The sequence below is a fragment of the Engystomops pustulosus genome, chromosome 11 (genome assembly GCF_040894005.1).
Source record: "Engystomops pustulosus chromosome 11, aEngPut4.maternal, whole genome shotgun sequence".
Lineage (NCBI taxonomy): Eukaryota > Metazoa > Chordata > Amphibia > Anura > Leptodactylidae > Engystomops > Engystomops pustulosus.
In genome coordinates this window covers 7,590,126-7,611,892 of record NC_092421.1, presented here as the reverse complement: position 1 = coordinate 7,611,892, position 21,767 = coordinate 7,590,126, and the positions used below count along the sequence as shown (strand labels likewise).

At 46.5% G+C, this 21,767-nt stretch overlaps 2 protein-coding genes across 3 annotated transcripts; one reads left to right on the top strand and one right to left on the bottom strand.

The window, feature by feature from the left end:
• Positions 1-508: 508 nt before the first annotated feature.
• On the bottom strand, positions 509-2,673 carry LOC140106292 (protein kinase C delta type-like). Its single transcript, XM_072130668.1, has 2 exons — positions 2,324-2,673; positions 509-1,819 (listed from the first exon to the last, which is right to left on the bottom strand). The coding sequence occupies exons 1-2, from the start codon at positions 2,523-2,525 to the stop codon at positions 717-719; spliced, it is 1,305 nt and encodes a 434-aa protein (XP_071986769.1). The 5' UTR covers positions 2,526-2,673; the 3' UTR covers positions 509-716.
• A 265-nt stretch (positions 2,674-2,938) lies between these two features.
• On the top strand, positions 2,939-21,467 carry LOC140106005 (struthiocalcin-2-like). Of its 2 annotated transcripts, none has more exons than XM_072130148.1 (6): positions 2,939-3,166; positions 7,183-7,251; positions 7,329-7,564; positions 15,674-15,811; positions 17,601-17,709; positions 21,295-21,467. In XM_072130148.1, the coding sequence occupies exons 1-6, from the start codon at positions 2,977-2,979 to the stop codon at positions 21,369-21,371; spliced, it is 819 nt and encodes a 272-aa protein (XP_071986249.1). In that variant the 5' UTR covers positions 2,939-2,976; the 3' UTR covers positions 21,372-21,467. The 2 variants fall into 2 exon arrangements, with proteins under 2 accessions (XP_071986249.1, XP_071986250.1); XM_072130149.1 differs by lacking the exon at positions 2,939-3,166 and adding an exon at positions 5,670-5,752.
• Positions 21,468-21,767: the final 300 nt, after the last annotated feature.

The following is a 21,767-nucleotide window of genomic DNA, read 5'->3' as shown; positions in this document are numbered from 1 at the left end:
TGCATGAGACAACCTTCGGGTCATAGCCATTGGGTGAAGGTGCATGAGACAACCTTCGGGTCATAGCCATTGGGTGAAGGTGCATGAGACAACCTTCGGGTCATAGCCATTGGGTGAAGGTGCATGAGACAACCTTCGGGTCATATCCATTGGGTGAAGGTACATGAGACAACCTTCGGGTCATATCCATTGGGTGAAGGAGCATGAGACAACCTTCGGGTCATATCCTTTGGGTGAAGGTGCCTGAGACAACCTTTGGTCATATCCGATGGGTGAAGGAGCATAAGACAACCTCCGGGTCATATCCGGTGGGTGAAGGTGCATAAGACAACCTTCGGGTCATATCCGATGGGTGAAGGTGCATAAGACAACCTTCGGGTTATATCTTGTGGGTGAAGGTGTATGAGACAACCTTCGGGTTATATCTAGTAGGTGTAGGTGCACAAGGCAACCTTCAGCTCATATCCGGCGGGTGCAGGTGCATGAGGCAACCTTCTGAACATCTAGTAAAAGCCTTTAATAATTGAGGATAGACACAAGAGTCTTTGTTCTGGAGTAGTAATGGAATAGCATCTACTCACCTGCAGTAAATGTAATTGTAACTCCACTTATAATAGAATAATAGAAGTTGCCAGATATAATAGGAGCCTCTTCAAGGTGTCATCTCATGTAGGTAGTAGGAGTTCACGGTGGAGAATGACGGAGGAAGTATAGGCTTAGCAACTCTTGGTCTTGGTGACCGGATGATATTGTCTGGACCACTCCGTACACACGAAGCTGAACTGATTGAATATCTCATCTTTTACCTTTTGGTAGTACAGGTATGGAGGTTCAGCATAATTTAGTGTGTCTTCAACATTAAGGTCAACAGAACCGGTCACCAAAACAGCTGGTGGTGCCAATCTCTGCGCATCCACATCTGCCCAATTAATGTTGGTGAAAAAAGGACATGTCCGGACTTCTCTATAGACTCCCAGGCGCTGGAACTGGTTCTTACATAGAAGGCCTTGAATAAAGCTGACCGTGTCGGGAGCTAGAGTCGCCGGGTAGAGTGGAGTGTGATAGAGGACTGATTGTTGACGGTCTTTATCAGTTCTTCCAGGGAATGGCCTCTTTGACGTGATGACTTTGTAGAGGATTACGCCGAGAGCAAAATAGTCCACGCCTTTCCCAAATGCCTCGCCTCTTACCATTTCTGGAGCGGAGTATCCAGGTGTACCTTTAAGACTGCTGGTTCTCCCATCGACTGCACCTGTCATAGCGAGGCCAAAATCTGTGATCTTGACGTGGCCTTCAGCGGTCAGGAGAAGGTTGTTTAGTTTCAGGTCACAATGAAGAATTCCATGATTATGGAGGGATTCGATGCCACAAACTACTTCCGCTGCAATGAATTTTACAGTCTTAATATCAAGGGGACCAGTTCTTGTGATGAAACCTTGCAGGTCCCCTCTAGCAGCCACTTCCATCACATAGTAGGCACATTTCGATGTGTGGAAGGCCGCCAGCCCATGGATGAGGTAAGGGCTTCCATGGGAAAGTTGAAGTATTTGCTGCTCTGCAAAGCTACAACAACCTACGGTATACACCATTTTGTTGACAACCTTGATGGCAACTCGCTCTTTCCGGATGACGTCCGTTGCCAGAAAGACTTGGCTATAGCTTCCCTGACCCAGTGTATGGTGGAAGGTGAAGCAGAGCAGAGATAGGGGCACTGTACGAGCCGTTGCTGTTGCAGAGGGGACAGCTTTGCCGCTGGACATTTTTGTGCTCTGTTCCCCATTGTCATCCTTCTTGGTGTCTACTGGAGATGAGACATTGGCTGTAAACAAGCAGATACATATAATGTCAATGGAGAGGGCCGTGGTTTATTATGATGGTAGATTATGCCATAAAGCAAAAGGTAGAATGAACATGACCAGAATATTTTAATTAGAATTACTTTTTTGGAGGGAGCATTGACATATTTTGGCGCCACTTGGTGCGTAAAGCTAAAGCAATCAACACGAGGTAAAGATTTTCCTATAAAACAATTTTAGTGGATTCATTACAATCCATGGAATCCAATATAGTAAATGTAAGATTAAAAAAAATATAGATAATATATAGATAATGCTCATACTAATGTTTATTGTGACCAATCACAGATCAGCTGTAATTTTCCCAGCAGCTTTAAAAATGAAAGTTGAGCTCTGATTGGTTGCGCCGGGCAGTTTTATCGTTAGACAGTTATGATAGAAGACGTCTCCTCTGCGCTGGGGGAATTTACCAATTTAATTTATTGCTGGAATAATATAAGAACTAAATATTTTTCAGGATTTCCTACCTCTGTTGTTCACCATAGTGTCCACCATGTGACCGGCTCCTGGGATTTCACTGGATCCCGTCTCATTGATGCTGTCGGTTCCCCTCTGTTTGAGGCCAACAAACCAATTCCAGGGTTTCCGGAGGCCGAATAAGAATCTGTTTCCCTTCCTTTTTCTAGATTTCTCCATCTTCCCCGGTTCCTCGATGATTGGATTCGCCATGTGTTGTCCTCTGTTTTGGATGTCCTCATTCTCTCCACCATAGGGGTGGATGAACACAGTGTCCAGTTTAAGGATCTGCTCCTAGATCCGATTGTTTTCTTCCAGTTTGACTTGATCCATTAAGCTGGTGAGCACTCGGGCATTGGCCATGGAATTATCCATTATGAGGTGGTCGGTCACCGTGCACCAAGCACCTCGTTTATTTCTGCTGGGTCTGTGATGTCATAAGCCCTCTGCAATATTGACTATGTCTGTTACTATTTCTATCTATCCATTTATCTACCTTTCCATATCTTTATTTATACAGAGATAAATGAGGGGGAAAGGGCTGAAACTATGTGGTGGGCTTAACCTGGGCATTGCAGGATAGTAATAGAGACGTCAATGTTAGGATGTGTATTTCTGCTCTAAGCCCCTCTATATCTCCAACGCAACACCTGCATCTGATGCAATGGCGCAATTCTACACCAGGTCAGACCTGTCGCAGGAGAACCCAGGCGGCAGAGCACATCACTGCGCTGCCAACCGCCTGGATTTATCGGGAGGATGGGGCCTCCTGATAGATCCGGCAACTACCGAAGGGCTGGGATGGGGTCATATAGCATCAGCGTGTGGTGCATGCGCTCCTATGTGTGTATATGGTGAGTTTATACTGCATGTATGTGTGTATATGGTGAGTATATATCTTATTATATGATGTATATATACTATAAGTATATAATGTGTATGTTCTGTATAATAGGTGTTCCAATTTGATGTGTATATACTATGTGTGTATGGAAGAAATTTGCTTACCAAAACTCAGAAGAGAACAGGTAACAAGCAGTAGTAGACAATTAACAATTAGTGTCTTGGCTGACTCCCCCTATATAAGGCCGGAGCACACACCCAACCCTTGTATGGTATATAGCAATAACGTTATGGGGGGGATCTTATTGGGGGGATCTTATGGGGGGTTTTTATGGGGAGGGATCTTATGGGGGAGGTCTTATGGGGGAGGTCTTATGGGGGGGTCTTATGGAGGGGGGTCTTATGGGGAGGGATCTTATGGGGGGGTCTTATGGGGGGGTCTTATGGGGAGGGATCTTATGGGGGAGGGGGTCTTAAGGGGGGGGGTCTTATGGGGAGGGATCTTATGGGGGAGGGATCTTATGGGGGAGGGATCTTATGGGGGAGGGATCTTATGGGGAGGGATCTTATGGGGAGGGATCTTATGGGGATCTTATGGGGAGGGATCTTATGGGGAGGGATCTTATGGGGAGGGATCTTATGGGGAGGGATCTTATGGGGAGGGATCTTATGGGGAGGGATCTTATGGGGGGGTCTTATGGGGAGGGATCTTATGGGGGGGTCTTATGGGGAGGGATCTTAGTCACCTTGCTGAAGGCTGAAGGCTTAGGAGGCAGAGAAGTCCATCCTGCAGAGATCTATAGGTGAGGATGGAGAGGACCACGTGGCTGCTCTGTAGAACTGATAGACTTGGCAGAGCGCAGCTACAGAAGCTGATGTAGGGTCGGCTCTCAGCTGGTCTGGAGCTTCATGACCAAAGAGACAAAACAGCATCTCATGGATTCCATGATCCATGTGGACAGTGTAAACGGGCCCGGGGGCAAAGTATGATCCCATCCACTCCTGGCCCGTCCCTTGACCTCCCCTGACTGCTACTGAAGGAGCTTGACCGGCCTGCCCTGCCCACTTCACATGAGGACCACCCCACCCTGCCCACCTAACATGTGGCATAGCGCATCCCGTGCTTCTCCTCCATCCCGGCCAGCGCGCCTCTCTTCTGACCTGGCCAGCTGCCTCTCGTCCGGCCCGGCCTGCGCTTTTCTCCTCTGACCCGGCCAGCATCCTCTAATCCAATTTTAATGGAAACTTGTGTCTTTTTGTTTTCCAATTCTTGCATCAGAGGATCTGGTTGTGTTAGAGGGATCATTGGGGGTCATTTACTAAGGTCCCAAATCGCTATTTGGCGTTTCCCGAAAATTACTGTTTTGCACCGAATTGCCCCAAATTGACCGCACGCGATCAGATTGTGGCACACTGGCATCGAGGGGCGTAGCCGTCGGAAAACCTGACGGATTCGGAAAAACCGCGGAATTTAAAAAAAAAATGTGTCGCTTGACACGCACTAACCTGCACCAAGAAATAGAAGGTGAACTCCAGTGAACTCTAGTGGACTTCAGCGCAGCAGCGACACCAAGTGGACATCGGGTGCACTACCCGGCCGGGCTTGAATCAGCGTTGGAGTACCCGCCACTGGATCGCGACTGGACCGGGTGAGTAAATCTGCCCCATTGTCTTGTAGTCGGGTAGAAATTGTTGGGTTACATCACATGAGGGTTCCTCCCTCTCTTATGCAGTTTTTCCGCCATCCAGGAACTATCAGCTTTGCCAAAATGCGACCGTAGGACTCCCCTTTTTATGCCATTGGCGAGGAATAAGCAATAAGTGACCTTCCTGTAGGAGCTGGACTTCCGAGAAGGAGACATCATTATTATTATAACTTGGTTGGTTTAAAGGGAACTTACTGGAAGCAGAGGAATTTACCCAAGAGGTTTGTGGAGCTGTTGAATCCTTTAAAAGTTTTTGATAATGGACTCCCCTCCAATGAAGATGACTACGTTCATGATGGATCACCTGAGGGATCTACCACATGATGGATCACCTGAGGGATCTACCACATGATGGATCACCTGAGGGACACTACAAAGGTTATAGACATTGAGGAACCAGCGGGCACATTCTCTGTTGAGCTCTACAGATGATACATTGTGGAGCAGAGAGACTTTGATGTCCATGCATTATACCCCGAGATCTTTAAGAAGATGTTTTTGTGTCAGATAAGGTGGTGGCAGTGGTTTACGTGGTACGTCATGGAGAAGGGCCCTTTATAAGAGGTGTAGATGGAATAATCACTCCTGGGCCACTTTCCCCTAGTAAGATACAGTTGTTTATAGGACATTCACATTCCTCTTTTATTTGCAGGATGGGTAAGGTGGAATCTCTCCCTGACCCCTCCGCCTCTCCTGGTGAAGGGTGATTTATCACGGGGTTGTGTTTGCTCTTTGGGCGTGTGAAACGGCGGCCGCTAACTTATTCTATATAACAAGACAAATAAAATGATCCTCATTGCTAATATTTTATTGGACCTTGACACACTTCCTGAGATATATAAAGTATCTACACGCTCTGGGAGCCAGAAAGCAGAAGAACCAGACGTCCAGGTAGGTGGCTGCTCCGCGCACCCTGTGCTTGTGTTCATTTCTTATCAAAGGAGGTTTCACTGTCAATTCACCTTTCTGACCTGATGATCATCTCGAGGTGGATCCTGACAGCAGATGGAGCCGTTCTAGCTAATAGATGGGGGTCCCACCTGGTCCCACATGGAGATCTAGCCAGTAGGATGTCATATTAGATATTACACAAAGGTTTTCTTCCTCATAACCAAGGTGTCCAAAGTTTGATTAATGTTATATTTGATCACAATTTGTGGAGGACGGGTGGTCCTCTTTCTACTGGATCCTAATCTCAATTCATCAATCAGAAGATTCCAGATGACATATTGGGCAGCAGTCATAGGAGCACCCAGTCTAACCTCCAGTGCAGCGATGGGCAACCTTTTGAGCTTGGTGTGTCAAAATTCGCCAAAAAAACCCAGCAGAACTCGGGTGGTGTGTCACCTTTAGAAAAAAACCCTAATTTTGTTATATGTATAATTATTTAACTTCCCTGCTTAGTGACTTCTTTGTTAATCTGTCAGTTGGTTTCTTTTGTTGGTCTTGCTGTTATGTAACTTGTGTGGGATGCCATGAACTAAGATAAGTGAGGGGGAGGGGGAATTCTTCCAGTGATGGCGAACCTGTGGCAGTCCAGCGACAGCCCCCCCTCCCCAATATTGTCATAGGGCCCCCCAGTATAGTCACAGGGCCTCCCCCTCCCCAATATTGTCATAGGGCCCCCCCCAGTATAGTCACAGGGCCTCCCCCTCCCCAATATTGTCATAGGGCCCCCCAGTACAGTCACAGGGCCTCCCCCTCCCCAATATTGTCATAGGGCCCCCCCCCCAGTATAGTCACAGGGCCTCCCCCCTCCCCAATATTGTCATAGGGCCCCCCAGTATAGTCACAGGGCCTCCCCCCTCCCCAATATTGTCATAGGGCCCCCCAGTATATACCCAGGCACAGCACAGGTTGCCGGGGCTGCTCTGTCTCCACGCTCTGACGTGCGGAGTGCGTGGCCTCCGCAGAGCAGGATGGGAGGACAGAAGCAGCGCCGTATCACCGAGTGCCCGCCCACCTGCCCGCTCGCCCACCTTCACAGCCGACCGCCCACAGACAACGGCGACCGGCCACACAGCCACGACCAGCGTGTCAGCGAACATGACTACGTGTGTCATAGGTTCGCCATCACTGATCTAGTGCCAAATACAGTAAGTTCTACAAAATGACTGGATCTGGAAGACAAACTAAATAATAAGGCAGCATCATTCAGAGGGCACTAGATGGTGGACCTCCAATGTTCTGCTTGAGCTGGTGTCTGTTTGTATGGGACTATGTATGGGACTATGTATGGGACTATGTATGGGACTATATTTGGGACTATATTCGGGACTATGTTTGTACCATATACTGATCTGCTTCATTTTTTTTTACAGGACAAACAATGTGGGGCCTGAAGTCTTTACCTTTGTTGCTGTCTCTGCTGTTTCTTCAGGGATCTCTAGGTAACTTGTGATTAATCCTAAATCCTAGTCAATATAGAAATCCGTATAAGGCCACTAACCCCCCCGTACCTTCATAGGGTTGATATTTGGGAAGAATAAAGATTCTTCTGAAATCCAACTTCCATTCCTGAACATTGGTATCGGCTCTGCACATGAGCACCATGGGCACAGTGGGGAACAAAGTGAATTATCAGGACCAGATTATCTGAACCCAAAATACTTCTGCCAAGGGCCGTGTATGGACGGATGGGTCTCCTACCACGGTTATTGTCATCTGTATGTGGCTTGGGAACTTAGCTGGCAGGACGCGGAGGTAAGAACAGATCAGTGCTAATGGTCTACCATTACCAGTGTGGTGCGAGAATACAGGTTCCTTAAAGGGTATTCTCCTCTCGTCTGGGCACTCACATTCTGTTTCATTAATCTGTCATATATAAACATTTCTTCAATTATATGTTATTAAAAAAAATTTACCTGTGTGAAGATAATGGGTCATATGGTCCCTCAGAAACAAGACTATGTCCTTGGATACGACCACCTCTGCTGGAGGGATTGAACAAAAAAACAAAAGGTTTTGTATATGAAATGTCCGGGAGTTACTGCAGGTCCCGCAGTCGTCCTGTGGTAATGATCGCTGAATCCAGGAGGTCAGGCAGGACTCAATAGCACATGTCTGGCCACTGCTGCCAGAATGTGAGGTGGTCATATCCAAGAAAGATATCTCATTTCTAAGGGACAACATGACTACATTTATGAGAAATTATCTTCACACAGGAACATTTTTTTTAATAACATCCAATAGAAGAAATGTTTACATAAGGCAAATGAATTAAATTAAATGTAAATGTCCAGATGGGAAAACGCAACTGAAGGCTGTTGTCTCACATGTTAAGGAGGTTTATATATATGTATATTTATGATTCATCCATAGGATATATAATCCATATCAGATTGTTGAATCACAGGTACATCTCAGATTGTAGTGGGCAAGACGTGTTACTAATATGTTTTTTTTTCAAGGAGTCTCAATGTGGACATTTTTGTAAAGGGGGTTCCCTGCTGTGAACATGACATTAGAGTGGGGCTCTGCTGTGGACATTTCATTAAAGGGGGGTTCTGCTGTGGACATTGCTGTGAGCATTTCTGTAAATGGGGGCTCTACTGTGGGCGTTCCTGTAAAGAAGGACCCTGCTCTGGCCACTACATTTAAGGGGGCACTGCTGTGGAAATTTTGTAAAGGGGGGCTTTGCTCTGATCATTAATGGGGGACCCTGCTTTGGACATTTCATTAAAGGGGGACCCTGCTGTGGACATTTCTGTAAAGGAATGCTCTGCTGTGGACATTTCTATAAAGGAGGGCTCTGCTGTGGACATTTCTGTGGACATTTCATTAAAGGGGGGCTCTGTTGTGGACATTGCTGTGGACATTTCTGTAAATGGGGGCTCTGCTGTGGACATTTTATTAAAGGGGGACCCCGCTGTGGCAATTTCAGTAAAGGGGCTCTGCTGTGGCCATTTAATTAAAGGGGGGCTCTGCTGTGGACATTTCATTAAAGAGGGGCTCTGCTGTGGACATTTCATTAAAGGGGGACTCTGTTGTGGACATTGCTGTGGACATTTCTGTAAAGGGGGGTTCTTCTGTGGACATTTTATTAAAGGGGGACCCCGCTGTGGCAATTTCAGTAAAGGGGCTCTGCTGTGGACATTTCTGTAAAAGGGGGCTCTGATGTGGAAATTTCTGTAAAGGGGGTCTGCTCTGGCTTTTTCATTAATGGGGGACCCTGCTGTGGACATTTCATTAAATGGGGGTTCTGCTATGGACATTGCTGTGGACATTTCTGTAAAGGGGGGGGCTCTGTTGGAGGCATTTCATTAAAGGGGGACCCTGCTGTGGCCACTTCAGTAAAGGGGACTCTGCTGTGAACATTCATTAAATGGGGGTCCAGGTGTGCCCATTTAATTAAAGGGGGGCACTGCTGTGGACATTGCTGTAAAGGAGGACCCAGCTGTGACAATTTCATTAAAGGGGGGCTCTGCTGTTGACATTTCTGTCCATAGACATTGGGGCATATTTACTAACGGTCCGCGGACCGCATTTCCATCAGCTTTCCCGACTATTTCCGTTTTGCGGCGCATTTAACAGGGGTTTTTGACACATGTGATCGGATTTTGGCGCAATTGCGCCGACTTTCATGCGACACAAATCAGGGGGCGTGATTCAGACTGAGCGCGGAATTTAAAATTCAAATTGTGGGGAAGCGACACATGCAAGATATCGGGCGCACGATCTTAGTGACTCCCCGCACAGCGCATTATACACGGACAATGCACTTACATGCACCAGGAAGAAGAAGGTGAACTCCAGGGACCTGAGCGGGGAAGCGACACATGCAGGATATCGGGCGCACGATCTTAGTGACTCCCCGCACAGCGCATTATACACGGACAATGCACTTACATGCACCAGGAAGAAGAAGGTGAACTCCAGGGACCTGAGCGGGGAAGCGACACATGCAGGATATCAGGCGCACGATCTTAGTGACTCCCCGCACAGCGCATTATACACGGACAATGCACTTACATGCACCAGGAAGAAGAAGGTGAACTCCAGGGACCTAAGCGGGGAAGCGACACATGCAGGATATCGGGCACACGATCTTAGTGACTCCCCGCACAGCACATTATACACGGACAATGCACTTACATGCACCAGGAAGAAGAAGGTGAACTCCAGGGACCTGAGCGGGGAAGCGACACATGCAGGATATCGGGCGCATGATCTTAGTGACTCCCCGCACAGCACATTATACACGGACAATGCACTTACATGCACCAGGAAGAAGAAGGTGAACTCCAGGGACCTGACCGGGGAAGTGACACATGCAGGATATCGGGCGCAGGATCTTAGTGACTCCCCGCACAGAGCATTATACACGGACAATGCACTTACATGCACCAGGAAGAAGAAGGTGAACTCCAGGGACCTGAGCGGGGAAGCGACACATGCAGGATATCGGGGGCACAATCTTAGTGACTCCCCGCACAGCGCATTATACATGGACAATGCACTTACATGCACCAGGAAGAAGAAGGTGAACTCCGGGGACCTGAGCGGGGAAGCGACACATGCAGGATATCAGGGCGCAGGATCTTAGTGACTCCCCGCACAGCGCATTATACACGGACAATGCACTTACATGCACCAGGAAGAAGAAGGTGAACTCCGGGGACCTGAGCGGGGAAGTGACACATGCAGGATATCGGGCGCAGGATCTTAGTGACTCCCCGCACAGGGCATTATACACGGACAATGCACTTACATGCACCAGGAAGAAGAAGGTGAACTCCAGGGACCTGAGCGGGGAAGCGACACATGCAGGATATCGGGGGCACAATCTTAGTGAATCGCGCCGGTCTTCATCCTCGTCGGACAAAGCACCTCATGGATCGCAACAGGACCGGGTAAGTAAACGTGCCCCATTTTGTCTAGCAAGATCTCCTCTTTGACACGACCACCACTTTATTAAGACTTTATTCTGTGTTAAATTTTGGATCCCCTTCTGTGTGTTCTCCTCTACGAGTAGATCATCACTCAACAAGACCCTAAATCTATTTCCGTCATATTCCAAAACTAGTCTTAGCCATCTTTAAAGATAATCTCCACCAACTCCATGTCTGTGCGTCCATTAGTTGGGGCCTGTCCACTAATTCCGTGGTTGTTGGAATTATTTTCTAGCCCTTTTTCGTTTCCTGAGAAATTGGTGCCATAAGTTTCAGCAACTAATATGCCAATGATGCTCTCCAGGGTCGGCTCCAGGTTTCAGCAGGCCCCTGGGCGACAGAGCCTCAGTGGGCCCCTTTGCAGTAAACTAAAAAATTCAGAAACTAAAACAGTCTCCTGTTCCCTAAAATATTCTCTAGTTTATCATCCCAAACAGTCCCCTCATAATTATTTTATATAAGCCCCCTCACTCCCTGTCCGTCACGGATTCGCGTTCTGCCGGGATTCACTAAGGTCGTGCGCCCGATATCCACCAGGTGTCGCTGCTGCGCCAAGGTCGTCCGGAGTTCACCATCTTCTTCCTGGTGCATGTAAGTGCGTGTCAGGCGACAGCATTTTTTTTTAAAAATTCCCCTTTTTTTCCGAATCCGTCAGGTTTTCCGATGGCCACGCCCCCGATTTCCGTTGCATGCAAGCCGGCGCAGATGCGGCACAATCCGATCGCGTGCACCGAAACCCGGGGCAATTCGGCACAAATCCGAAATCTGACGGAGCCCCATTATGTACAACCTTATGTGGGCCCCCCCAGCAGCTCTGGGCCCTGGCACTTGCCCAGGTATGTTCAGTGCTGACACCAGCCCTGATGCTCTCAACTGTCAGCTGGGCGGTTCTTAAGTCCAGGACTTCCCACCTGACAGTAGAGAGCTTCATTAGTATACATGATGATGAAAATAATATCACTGATTCCAACAGCTCCGGGATCAGCGACACATTTTAAAGGATTTGGGCTCCTGTAGGGGGCGGTGAAAGGTCCTCTTTAAGGTCTCACCATGAGTCAACATAGATTATCTGGTGACTTCTCCTGCAAATACTTGTGTGTACCTTCTAGGTGGTAGAAACCCACGTACAAGGGCTTATCTGTGCCTCATCTGCGACTTCTCTCTGTTATCTCAGGGAGGGTTTCCATTGTTGGTATAGCAGAAGGCTTGATGTGTGCGGAGATAAAACGGGTCCTGAACCAGAGGCGTAACTAGGAACGGTAGGGCCCACAGGAGACTTCTGAATAGGGCCCCCCTTAAAAACACATTTATATACTGACACATGTGTGTTACAATCAAACACATTAATACACTCATATATACACACATTTATTTACTTATACATACACATACAGTATATACACACCACATATACACACCACATATACACACATACATACAGTTTATACACACCACATATACACACATACATACAGTATATACACACCACATATACACACATACATACAGTATATACACACCACATATACACACATACATACAGTATATACACACCACATATACACACATACATACAGTATATAGACACCACATATACACACATACATACAGTATATAGACACCACATATACACACATACATACAGTATATACACACCACATATACACACATACATACAGTTTATACACACCACATATACACACATACATACAGTATATACACACCACATATACACACATACATACAGTATATACACACCACATATACACACTACATATACACACATACATACAGTTTATACACACCACATATACACACATACATACAGTTTATACACACCACATATACACACATACATACAGTATATACACACCACATATACACACATACATACAGTATATACACACATACATACAGTACCATATACATCCATGCAGCATACACCTCTCATATGCACACACATATAGAGTATTTACACATCATATTCAAACACATACAGCAAATACACACTTAGATACAATACCATATACAGACATACAGTTGCAGCGCCGGGGTCCTGGGTTTACGTCTTACCCAGGTCAACATCTGCAGAGAGTTTGTATGTTCTCTCTGTGTTTGCATAGGTTTCCTCCGTGTCCACAGGTTGTGGCTTGTATCGTGGCTCATCAGTGGTGTAACTAGAAGCTGATGGGCCCCAGTGCAAAGTCTGTGCCGGGCCCCGACTATAATGTATGGTTTATAGTAATAGTCTTCTCATATGGGAAAGTGACACCATAAGGGCCCCCTAAACCTCCTGGGCCCAGTTGCGATTGCACCCCCTGAAGTTACGCCCCCGTAGCTCACCCAATGCACTTCAACAAAGCTAAACTGCAGCACCAGCCACAACCTGTGAACAGTCGTGGCGCTGGTTCGCTGTAACTCAGGGTACATTCAGATACTGCGATTGTTAGGAAATGGTCAAAAAATGCAGTTTTGCTCCAATGTTCCCAAAATCGTGGCATCTGGATGTGACTCTGTGGTGAATATGCCACTAAATAGCGAATTGACCACAAGTTGATGTCACGCACTCAGGGTAGGGTTTAATTATATGGTAATAAAAGGGAAACTCCAAAGCTTATGGCAGCCAATCACAGTGCAGCTGCAAGAGAAAATAAAAGTCGAGCTGTGCCCTGTCGCTCCGGGCATCACAGTCATTATTTGGGGCTAGAGATGATGGACATAGATATTTTAAAGGAGTTGTCTATTTTCAGCAAATAATTGTTATTGTTGTTTGTGGAATAAAAAGTTATATAATTTTCCATTATGCTCAAGAATTTCTAGTGCATGAGCCGTTATTATCAGAAAGAGTCATCAGAGCTGGGCCATATAATGAGCCGTGCACCTGTGTGACATCACATGACCAGGGATATAACGAGCTGTGCACCTGTGTGACATCACATGACCAGAGATATAACGAGCCATGCACCTGTGTGACATCACATGACCAGAGATATAACGAGCCATGCACCTGTGTGACATCACATGACCAGGGATATAACGAGCCATGCACCTGTGTGACATCACATGATAAGGGATATAACGAGCAGTGCACCTGTGTGACATCACATGACCAGTGATATAACGAGCTGTGTCCCTGTGTGACATCACATGACCAGGGATATAACGAGCTGTGCCCCTGTGTGACATTACATGACCAGGGATATAACGAGCCGTGCACCTGCGTAACATCATATCATCAGGGATATAACGAGCTGTGCACCTGTGTGACATCACATGATCGGGGATATAACGAGCAGTGCACCTGTGTAACATCACATGACTGGGGATATAACGAGCCGTGCACCTGTGTGACATTACATGACCAGGGATATAACGAGCCGTGCACCTGTGTAACATCATATCATCAGGGATATAACAAGCTGTGCACCTGTGTGACATCACATGACCGGGGATATAACGAGCAGTGCACCTGTGTAACATCACATGACTGGGGATATAACGAGCTGTGCACTTGTGTGACATCACATGATAAGGGATATAACGAGCAGTGCACCTGTGTAACATCACATGACTGGGGATATAACGAGCAGTGCACCTGTGTGACATCACATGACCAGTGATATAACGAGCCGTGCACCTGTGTGACATTACATGACCAGGGATATAACAAGCCACGCACCTGTGTGATATCACATGGCCATGGATATAACAAGCCGTGCACCTGTGTGACATTACATGGCCAGGGATATAACAAGCCGTGCACCTGTGTGACATTACATGACCAGTCATATAACGAGCTGTGTCCCTGTGTGACATCACATGACCAGGGATATAACGAGCTGTGCCCCTGTGTGACATTACATGACCAGGGATATAACGAGCCGTGCACCTGTGTAACATCATATCATCAGGGATATAACAAGCTGTGCACCTGTGTGACATCACATGACCGGGGATATAACGAGCAGTGCACCTGTGTAACATCACATGACTGGGGATATAACGAGCTGTGCACCTGTGTGACATCACATGACCGGGGATATAACGAGCAGTGCACCTATGTGACATCACATGACCAGGGATATAACGAGCTGTGCACCAGTGTGACATCACATGACCAGGGATATAACGAGCTGTGCACCTGTGTAACATCACATGACTGGGGATATAACGAGCTGTGCACCTGTGTGACATCACATGACCGGGGATATAACGAGCAGTGCACCTATGTGACATCACATGACCAGGGATATAACGAGCTGTGCACCAGTGTGACATCACATGACCAGGGATATAACGAGCTGTGCACCTGTGACATCACATGACAAGGGATATAACGAGCCATGCACCTGTGTGACATCACATGACCAGGGATATAACGAGCAGTGCACCTGTGTGACATCACATGACCAGGGATATAACGAGCTGTGCACCTGTGACATCACATGACAAGGGATATAACGAGCAGTGCACCTGTGTGACATCACATGACCAGGGATATAACGAGCTGTGCACCTGTGACATCACATGACAAGGGATATGAGAGCAGCATCTGCTTTTCTTTTAGCTCCTTATGCCCTTGTTTTTAAGAAAAAAAGGATTTCAAAACTATGCTAATTAAATTAAGGGGCTCCAGGATCCATTACCACCCATGGAGCCGGGAGCCCCTGTGTCTCACTTGTAAAAACCAGGGCATAAGAAGGTTAAAGAAAAGCAGATCCTGCTAGAGGGGGCACACACAGTATGTCCATGCTTGGTTTACAATCCTTCATCCTGGTGGTAGCACCGTACATAAATTTTACCCTTTGTAAGGGTACATCATAATTACATTATTATTATATTATGATAATCATTTATTTTGCTAATAGTCATTGATTCTTTTGTGTGGATCACTCACCCCTCTCCCTTCCGTACATGACAGAAACATTGCCAGTCCCGCTTCAGTCGCGCTCATCTAGCAAGTGTCACGAGCGAGGAGCACAATGGCTTCCTCATGGCTTTGGCTCGTTCCAAGGGATATCTCGGTAAGAAGCTCTGGACCGGGGGCAGCACACAAAGGGTAAGTGACATCTGAGACAAGACTCGCTTCTTGGGATGTAATGTCCGGGTTTAAGAGGGTTTGTTTATGGAACGAGACAATCAGAGGTTTATAGAAGGAAACCACCAAAGAATTATGTAGTGAGACCATCAGAGCATTGGGAAGAGGGGGTCTTATCGCGTGAGACCTCCATAGGGTTACAGAGTAATACCACCAGAGGATTGTGTAGTGAGGCACCACATGTTATTAGGCTTCCTGAAGGTCATGCTTAAAGGAAACCTACCACTTGTAGTGGCAGGTTTCCGATGGCAATACCGGGCACCAGCTCAGGGTGAGCTCAGGGTGAGCTGGTGCCGGAGCTTATTTTAGTTAGTGTTTTAAACCGCGGTATCGCGGTTTAAAACACTTTTTAAACGTTATAGCCGGCGCAGGCAGGTACGCGCTCGGCGCTTACCGTGCACGCGGCTACATAGGAAGTGAATGAGAGCCGCGTGCACGGTAAGCGCCGAGCGCGTACCTGCCTGCGCCGGCTATAACGTTTAAAAAGTGTTTTAAACCGCGATACCGCGGTTTAAAACACTAACTAAAATAAGCTCCGGCACCAGCTCACCCTGAGCTGGTGCCCGGTATTTCCATCGGAAACCTGCCACTACAAGTGGTAGGTTTCCTTTAATGGTAAGGGGTGGGGGAGTAACTTGAGGGGGTGCAGAGGTTGCGGTCGCACCTGGGCCCAAGAGGTTTAGGGGGCCCTTATGATGTCACTTTCCCATATGAGAAGACTGTTACTATAAACCATACATTATAGTCGGGGCCTGGCACAGACTTTGCACTGGGGCCCATCAGCTTCTAGTTACACCACTGGTAAGGGGGTTCCCTTACAAGGTAGCAAATGAGGAGTGGTTACTTGCACATTTATGCAGAGAAATGACCAGATTCTTCTGGAGTGCGGCCACCAGAGGCTTCTAGAGGGCGGCCTTCTGTGAGTGCGGGGGCAGCCGGATTCCCATGGACTGGAGTGCGGTCTAGCGCTAAGATATGTCACAGGGTCCATAGGGACCGGTCTCGTCCACCAGGAAGGAGATGCAAGAAGAGGGGGAGGCCGCAGCGTGGAGAAGGGACCCTCCTGGGACACTCCCGGTGTCTGAAGTAATAGATCCCCAGGCAGACGCCGGAGGGGGCACCCGATGGCGGCAGCAGCCATGGATCACTACTAGAGGCGGAAATCTTCAAAAATGACTCACAGGGGTCATCGCTGATTTTACTTGCTAAAGGACAAAAAAAAACAAAAACTACAAGATGTGAAATGCAAGAACAGAGCGTTAGGTCTTTAATACAAAAAAAACTCTGTTCAAACATGAGCTCAAAATGCAAAGGCCACAGATTCAGCAGAGCAGAGCAGGACATTCAGGCTCAGCAGCTCAGTCTGCACTCACAAAAACAGCAAAATCCTGGGCAGGGGGAGGAGGTGACCTTATGGCAAGTGACATGGTCTCTGAAGAATAGGGGCCCGCTAGGTAAACTTATTATTGGAGCCCAAATGTTTTCAAAAACTATGAAACTATTAACCTTAAAATTGTGTTGTCTTCCCCTGTACCTCTAGGGTGGGTCCGGTATTTCTGGGGTGGGCCCGGTATTTCTGGGGTGGGCCCGGTATTTCTGGGGTGGGTCCGGTATTTCTGGGATGGGTCCAGTATTTCTGGGGTGGGTCCGGTATCAGGGTGGATTCTGGGCCCACCAGGGGGGTGGAGTTTGTAACATAAAGCAGCACTTAATGGTTACAATTCTGTTATTCTGTATTCTCTCTCCTTAGGGATCCAATGCCTGGCTCGATGGATCGCCATTCCAGTTTCTGAACTTCCCTAAAGGCAATATACTGAATATTTTCGGAACCAAGAAATGCCTAAGCCTGAGCTTTGGAGGTGACTGACTGTCTTATGGGAAATGTGGGGGTGTTAGGGTGGTCTGCTGAGGCCTGTACCGGGATAAATCCATGATCACAGATGCTTATGGTAAAAAAACTTCCTTCCCTAGACCTCCAGGATTCCTGCCATTAACTACCCCATAGCCCTTGACCACAAGGGATCCTCACTTTTAGCCCTAGGCCACCAGGATTGTTCACATGTAACCCTTACTATCCCAGACCACCAGAGATGCTGACATGAAGCCCTCACTGCTGTAGACTATCAGGGATTCTTACATTAAGCCCTTACTGCCCTACACCACCAGGGATGCTGACATGAAGGTATTACTGCTGTAGGCCACTAGGGATGCTTACATTTAGTCCTTATTGCTGTAGACCAGTAACAATTCTTACATCACAGACCATCAAGGATGGGTTTCATCAAACTCTTACTGCCCTAGACCACCAGGGAAGCTTATATTTAGCCCTTACTACTCTAGACCACCAGGGAAGCTTATATTTAGCCCTTACTACTCTAGACCACCAGGGAAGCTTATATTTAGCCCTTACTACTCTAGACCACCAGGGAAGCTTATATTTAGCCCTTACTACTCTAGACCACCAGGGAAGCTTATATTTAGCCCTTACTACTCTAGACCACCAGGGAAGCTTACATTTAGCCCTTACTACTCTAGACCACCAGGGAAGCTTATACTTAGCCCTTACTACTCTAGACCACCAGGGAAGCTTATATTTAGCCCTTACTACTCTAGACCACCAGGGAAGCTTATATTTAGCCCTTACTACTCTAGACCACCAGGGAAGCTTATACTTAGCCTTTACTACTCTAGACCACCAGGGAAGCTTATACTTAGCCCTTACTACTCTAGACCACCAAGGAAGCTTATATTTAGCCCTTACTACTCTAGACCACCAGGGAAGCTTATATTTAGCCCTTACTACTCTAGACCACCAGGGAAGCTTATATTTAGCCCTTACTACTCTAGACCACCAGGGAAGCTTATATTTAGCCCTTACTACTCTAGACCACCAGGGAAGCTTATATTTAGCCCTTACTACTCTAGACCACCTGGGAAGCTTATACTTAGCCTTTACTACTCTAGACCACCAGGGAAGCTTATACTTAGCCCTTACTACTCTAGACCACCAGGGAAGCTTATATTTAGCCCTTACTACTCTAGACCACCAGGGAAGCTTATATTTAGCCCTTACTACTCTAGACCATCAAGGAAGCTTATATTTAGCCCTTACTACTCTAGACCACCAGGGAAGCTTATACTTAGCCTTTACTACTCTAGACCACCAGGGAAGCTTATACTTAGCCCTTACTACTCTAGACCACCAAGGAAGCTTATATTTAGCCCTTACTACTCTAGACCACCAGGGAAGCTTATATTTAGCCCTTACTACTCTAGACCACCTGGGAAGCTTATACTTAGCCTTTACTACTCTAGACCACCAGGGAAGCTTATACTTAGCCCTTACTACTCTAGACCACCAGGGAAGCTTATATTTAGCCCTTACTACTCTAGACCACCAGGGAAGCTTATATTTAGCCCTTACTACTCTAGACCACCAAGGAAGCTTATATTTAGCCCTTACTACTCTAGACCACCAGGGAAGCTTATATTTAGCCCTTACTACTCTAGGCCACCATTGATTAGAATATTTAGCCCTTGCTACCATTTGCCACCAAGCATTCTGATATTTAGTCAGCACTGCTGTAGGCCGCTAGCGCTTTATACGGGGCCCTCAATATAAAAATGTTTTTTTCACTGCATTTAACCCTGTAACGGAAAATAGCCCCCAAAATTAAAAAAACATAAAAAAATTAAATAAAAAGTGATCAAAAGGTCGCACAGTCCTAAAAATGTTAGCATTGAAAACGTCACCAAAAGTCCAAAAAAAAAGGCACCACCCGCAGCTCCGTGCACCAAAGTATGAAAAAGTTATTAGCGCCAGAATATGGCAAAATACAGGGTTTTTTTGTACAGGAGAAATAAAACATTATGAAAACATTATAAAACCTATACAAATGTGCTATCCCCGTAATCGTACCGACCCAAAGAATAAAGTAGACCTGTCATTTGAGGCGCACAGTGAAAGCCGTAAAACACAAGCCCACAAGAAATTGGATTTTTTTTTTCCAGCTTCCCAGTACATGGAATATTAAATACCGTCACTATGAAGTGCAATTTGTAACGCAGAAACAAGCCATCACACCGCTCTGTACATGGAAAAATAAAAAAAGTTATAGATTTTTGTAGCTGGGGAGTGAAAAATAAAAACGCAAAAAAGAAAAAGGGCTGCGGTGGGAAGGGGTTTAAAAAAAAAGCGTAACTTCTACCATTGCTTTACCATTGCTGGTTGGGACTGGCGTGTTTTTGCACACTTATTTTAGGCGCAAATCAGTGTTAATTAAGGCGCAAATATCTGGATGCAAATACAAAGACAAATTAGGAGAAAATCAGGAAACTGCTACACGCACTGCTAGAAAAAGGCGCAAAAAAATCATCCAAAGACCCAAAATCCACCCAAAAAGTCACTAAAATACAACTAAAAAGTGCACATCGGACTAAGATAAATGTGCCCCATAACGTTCTGTGCTGGGTAATTAGCCGCCCGTAACCTGCCCCCCATGGTAAAACTTCCTGTTTGTCTTGACATAAATATATCTATCAAAAACTCACAAGTTTCTAGATAAACCTAAATTTTAAAGCACACCTGTCATCAGGTCTGTGCCACTTGTCCTGTCACCTCTACCTGTTGGAGCAGCTCACAAGGATCCCATCCCAGCCTTTATCTAGTTATTTCATACATTAATCATTATAAAATCATCTATTCTTTATTATGTAAATGAGGCTGGTCACATGGTCAGAGGCAGTGATGTCACCCCTGTTCCCCCTCCCCTCTCCTCCCCCTGCTCATGTCTGTGTGTAATGTATAGTAAAGCATTGCTGGTGTGTGTGCTTTATCTGCTGACATGCTGCATCCTCCTAATACACAGAGACACAGACATCAGCTACACAAGTACCTGACATGTTCTGCTATAACATGGCTGCAGCCTGGAGCTGTTGTATCTTTCACATACACATGCACACAGAGGCTGCAGGGGGCGTGGCCACCAGCAAGCACATGGAGCAGCCATTACATGGAGCAGCTGTCAGTCATGCACTGGGGGTGTGGCTGTGCCTCCCACTCATGAATAAGCTGGACAGCTTGAATATGCTAATGACTCATTGGACATTTCACAGGTCATTTGCATACAGCTTTAGGACCTCATTGCTCAGGTTTACAGGCATGTAGAGGGACAATAAAGGGATAGAGGCAATGCTCTCTAATGGCAGTTTATGAAAATATATTTAGTTTAGGGGGGTTATTTTGCATGACGGGTTCTCTTTAACAAAAGATCAAAATTTTTTGCCTTTGCCCCACACTGCATTTTTACTAATGACTGAGTTTGAGACGGGCACAGACATTGATGGGAATTATAGGATATTCATCTGGAATTTCACACAAAAAAAAAAAAAATCACAAAAACATCTTGAAATTCTCAAAACAAATTTTTTTTTTCTCTCTGCAGTTGGAAACTTCTGGGACCAATTAAACTGTGTGGAGCGTCTCCACTTCATCTGCACCTACAAGCCAAGACAAGTGTGAGCGGTCTCCAGAGCTCATGGGGCAAATGTGGCCTCATCCCAAATCAAGTCACCAGCCTTAGGGCTGTACTAATAAATGTCTCCTTGCTAAACTCTTCTCTGGACACTAGACTGTCTGTATCACCATGGGCTTCTTCAGGGCTGCCCATCCAGGGGACCACACTCCGAGGGGGTTTTAGCGTTTTATGTAAATAATGTCTAATTTTCGTACAAGTTCTACACCATTTCCATGATCGCAGCTACTCGTACTTATTGTAGAACTTTTCACTAATATCATCTGCCCGATCTTCCCCATGTGTCCTCCTGTCATTCCTACTGCACCCTGCTCCCCTAGTGATTATATTCATACATAACATTATTAATTATCTGTAAATTTCCAACCTCCTTCCTGCAGGGG

What these genes read in the sequence shown, in the direction of transcription:
- LOC140106292 (XM_072130668.1), bottom strand. Translation starts at nt 2,525, where the DNA reads ATGGCGAATCCAATCATCGAGGAACCGGGGAAGATGGAGAAATCTAGA. An exon ending in CACTATGGTGAACAACAGAG is followed by an intron (nt 1,820 to 2,323) that starts GTAGGAAATCCT and finishes GCTTGTTTACAG; the next exon opens with CCAATGTCTCATCTCCAGTA.
- LOC140106005 (XM_072130148.1), top strand. Translation starts at nt 2,977, where the DNA reads ATGGCGCAATTCTACACCAGGTCAGACCTGTCGCAGGAGAACCCAGGC. An exon ending in CGCTCCTATGTGTGTATATG is followed by an intron (nt 3,167 to 7,182) that starts GTGAGTTTATAC and finishes TTTTTTTTACAG; the next exon opens with GACAAACAATGTGGGGCCTG. An exon ending in TTAGCTGGCAGGACGCGGAG is followed by an intron (nt 7,565 to 15,673) that starts GTAAGAACAGAT and finishes CGTACATGACAG; the next exon opens with AAACATTGCCAGTCCCGCTT.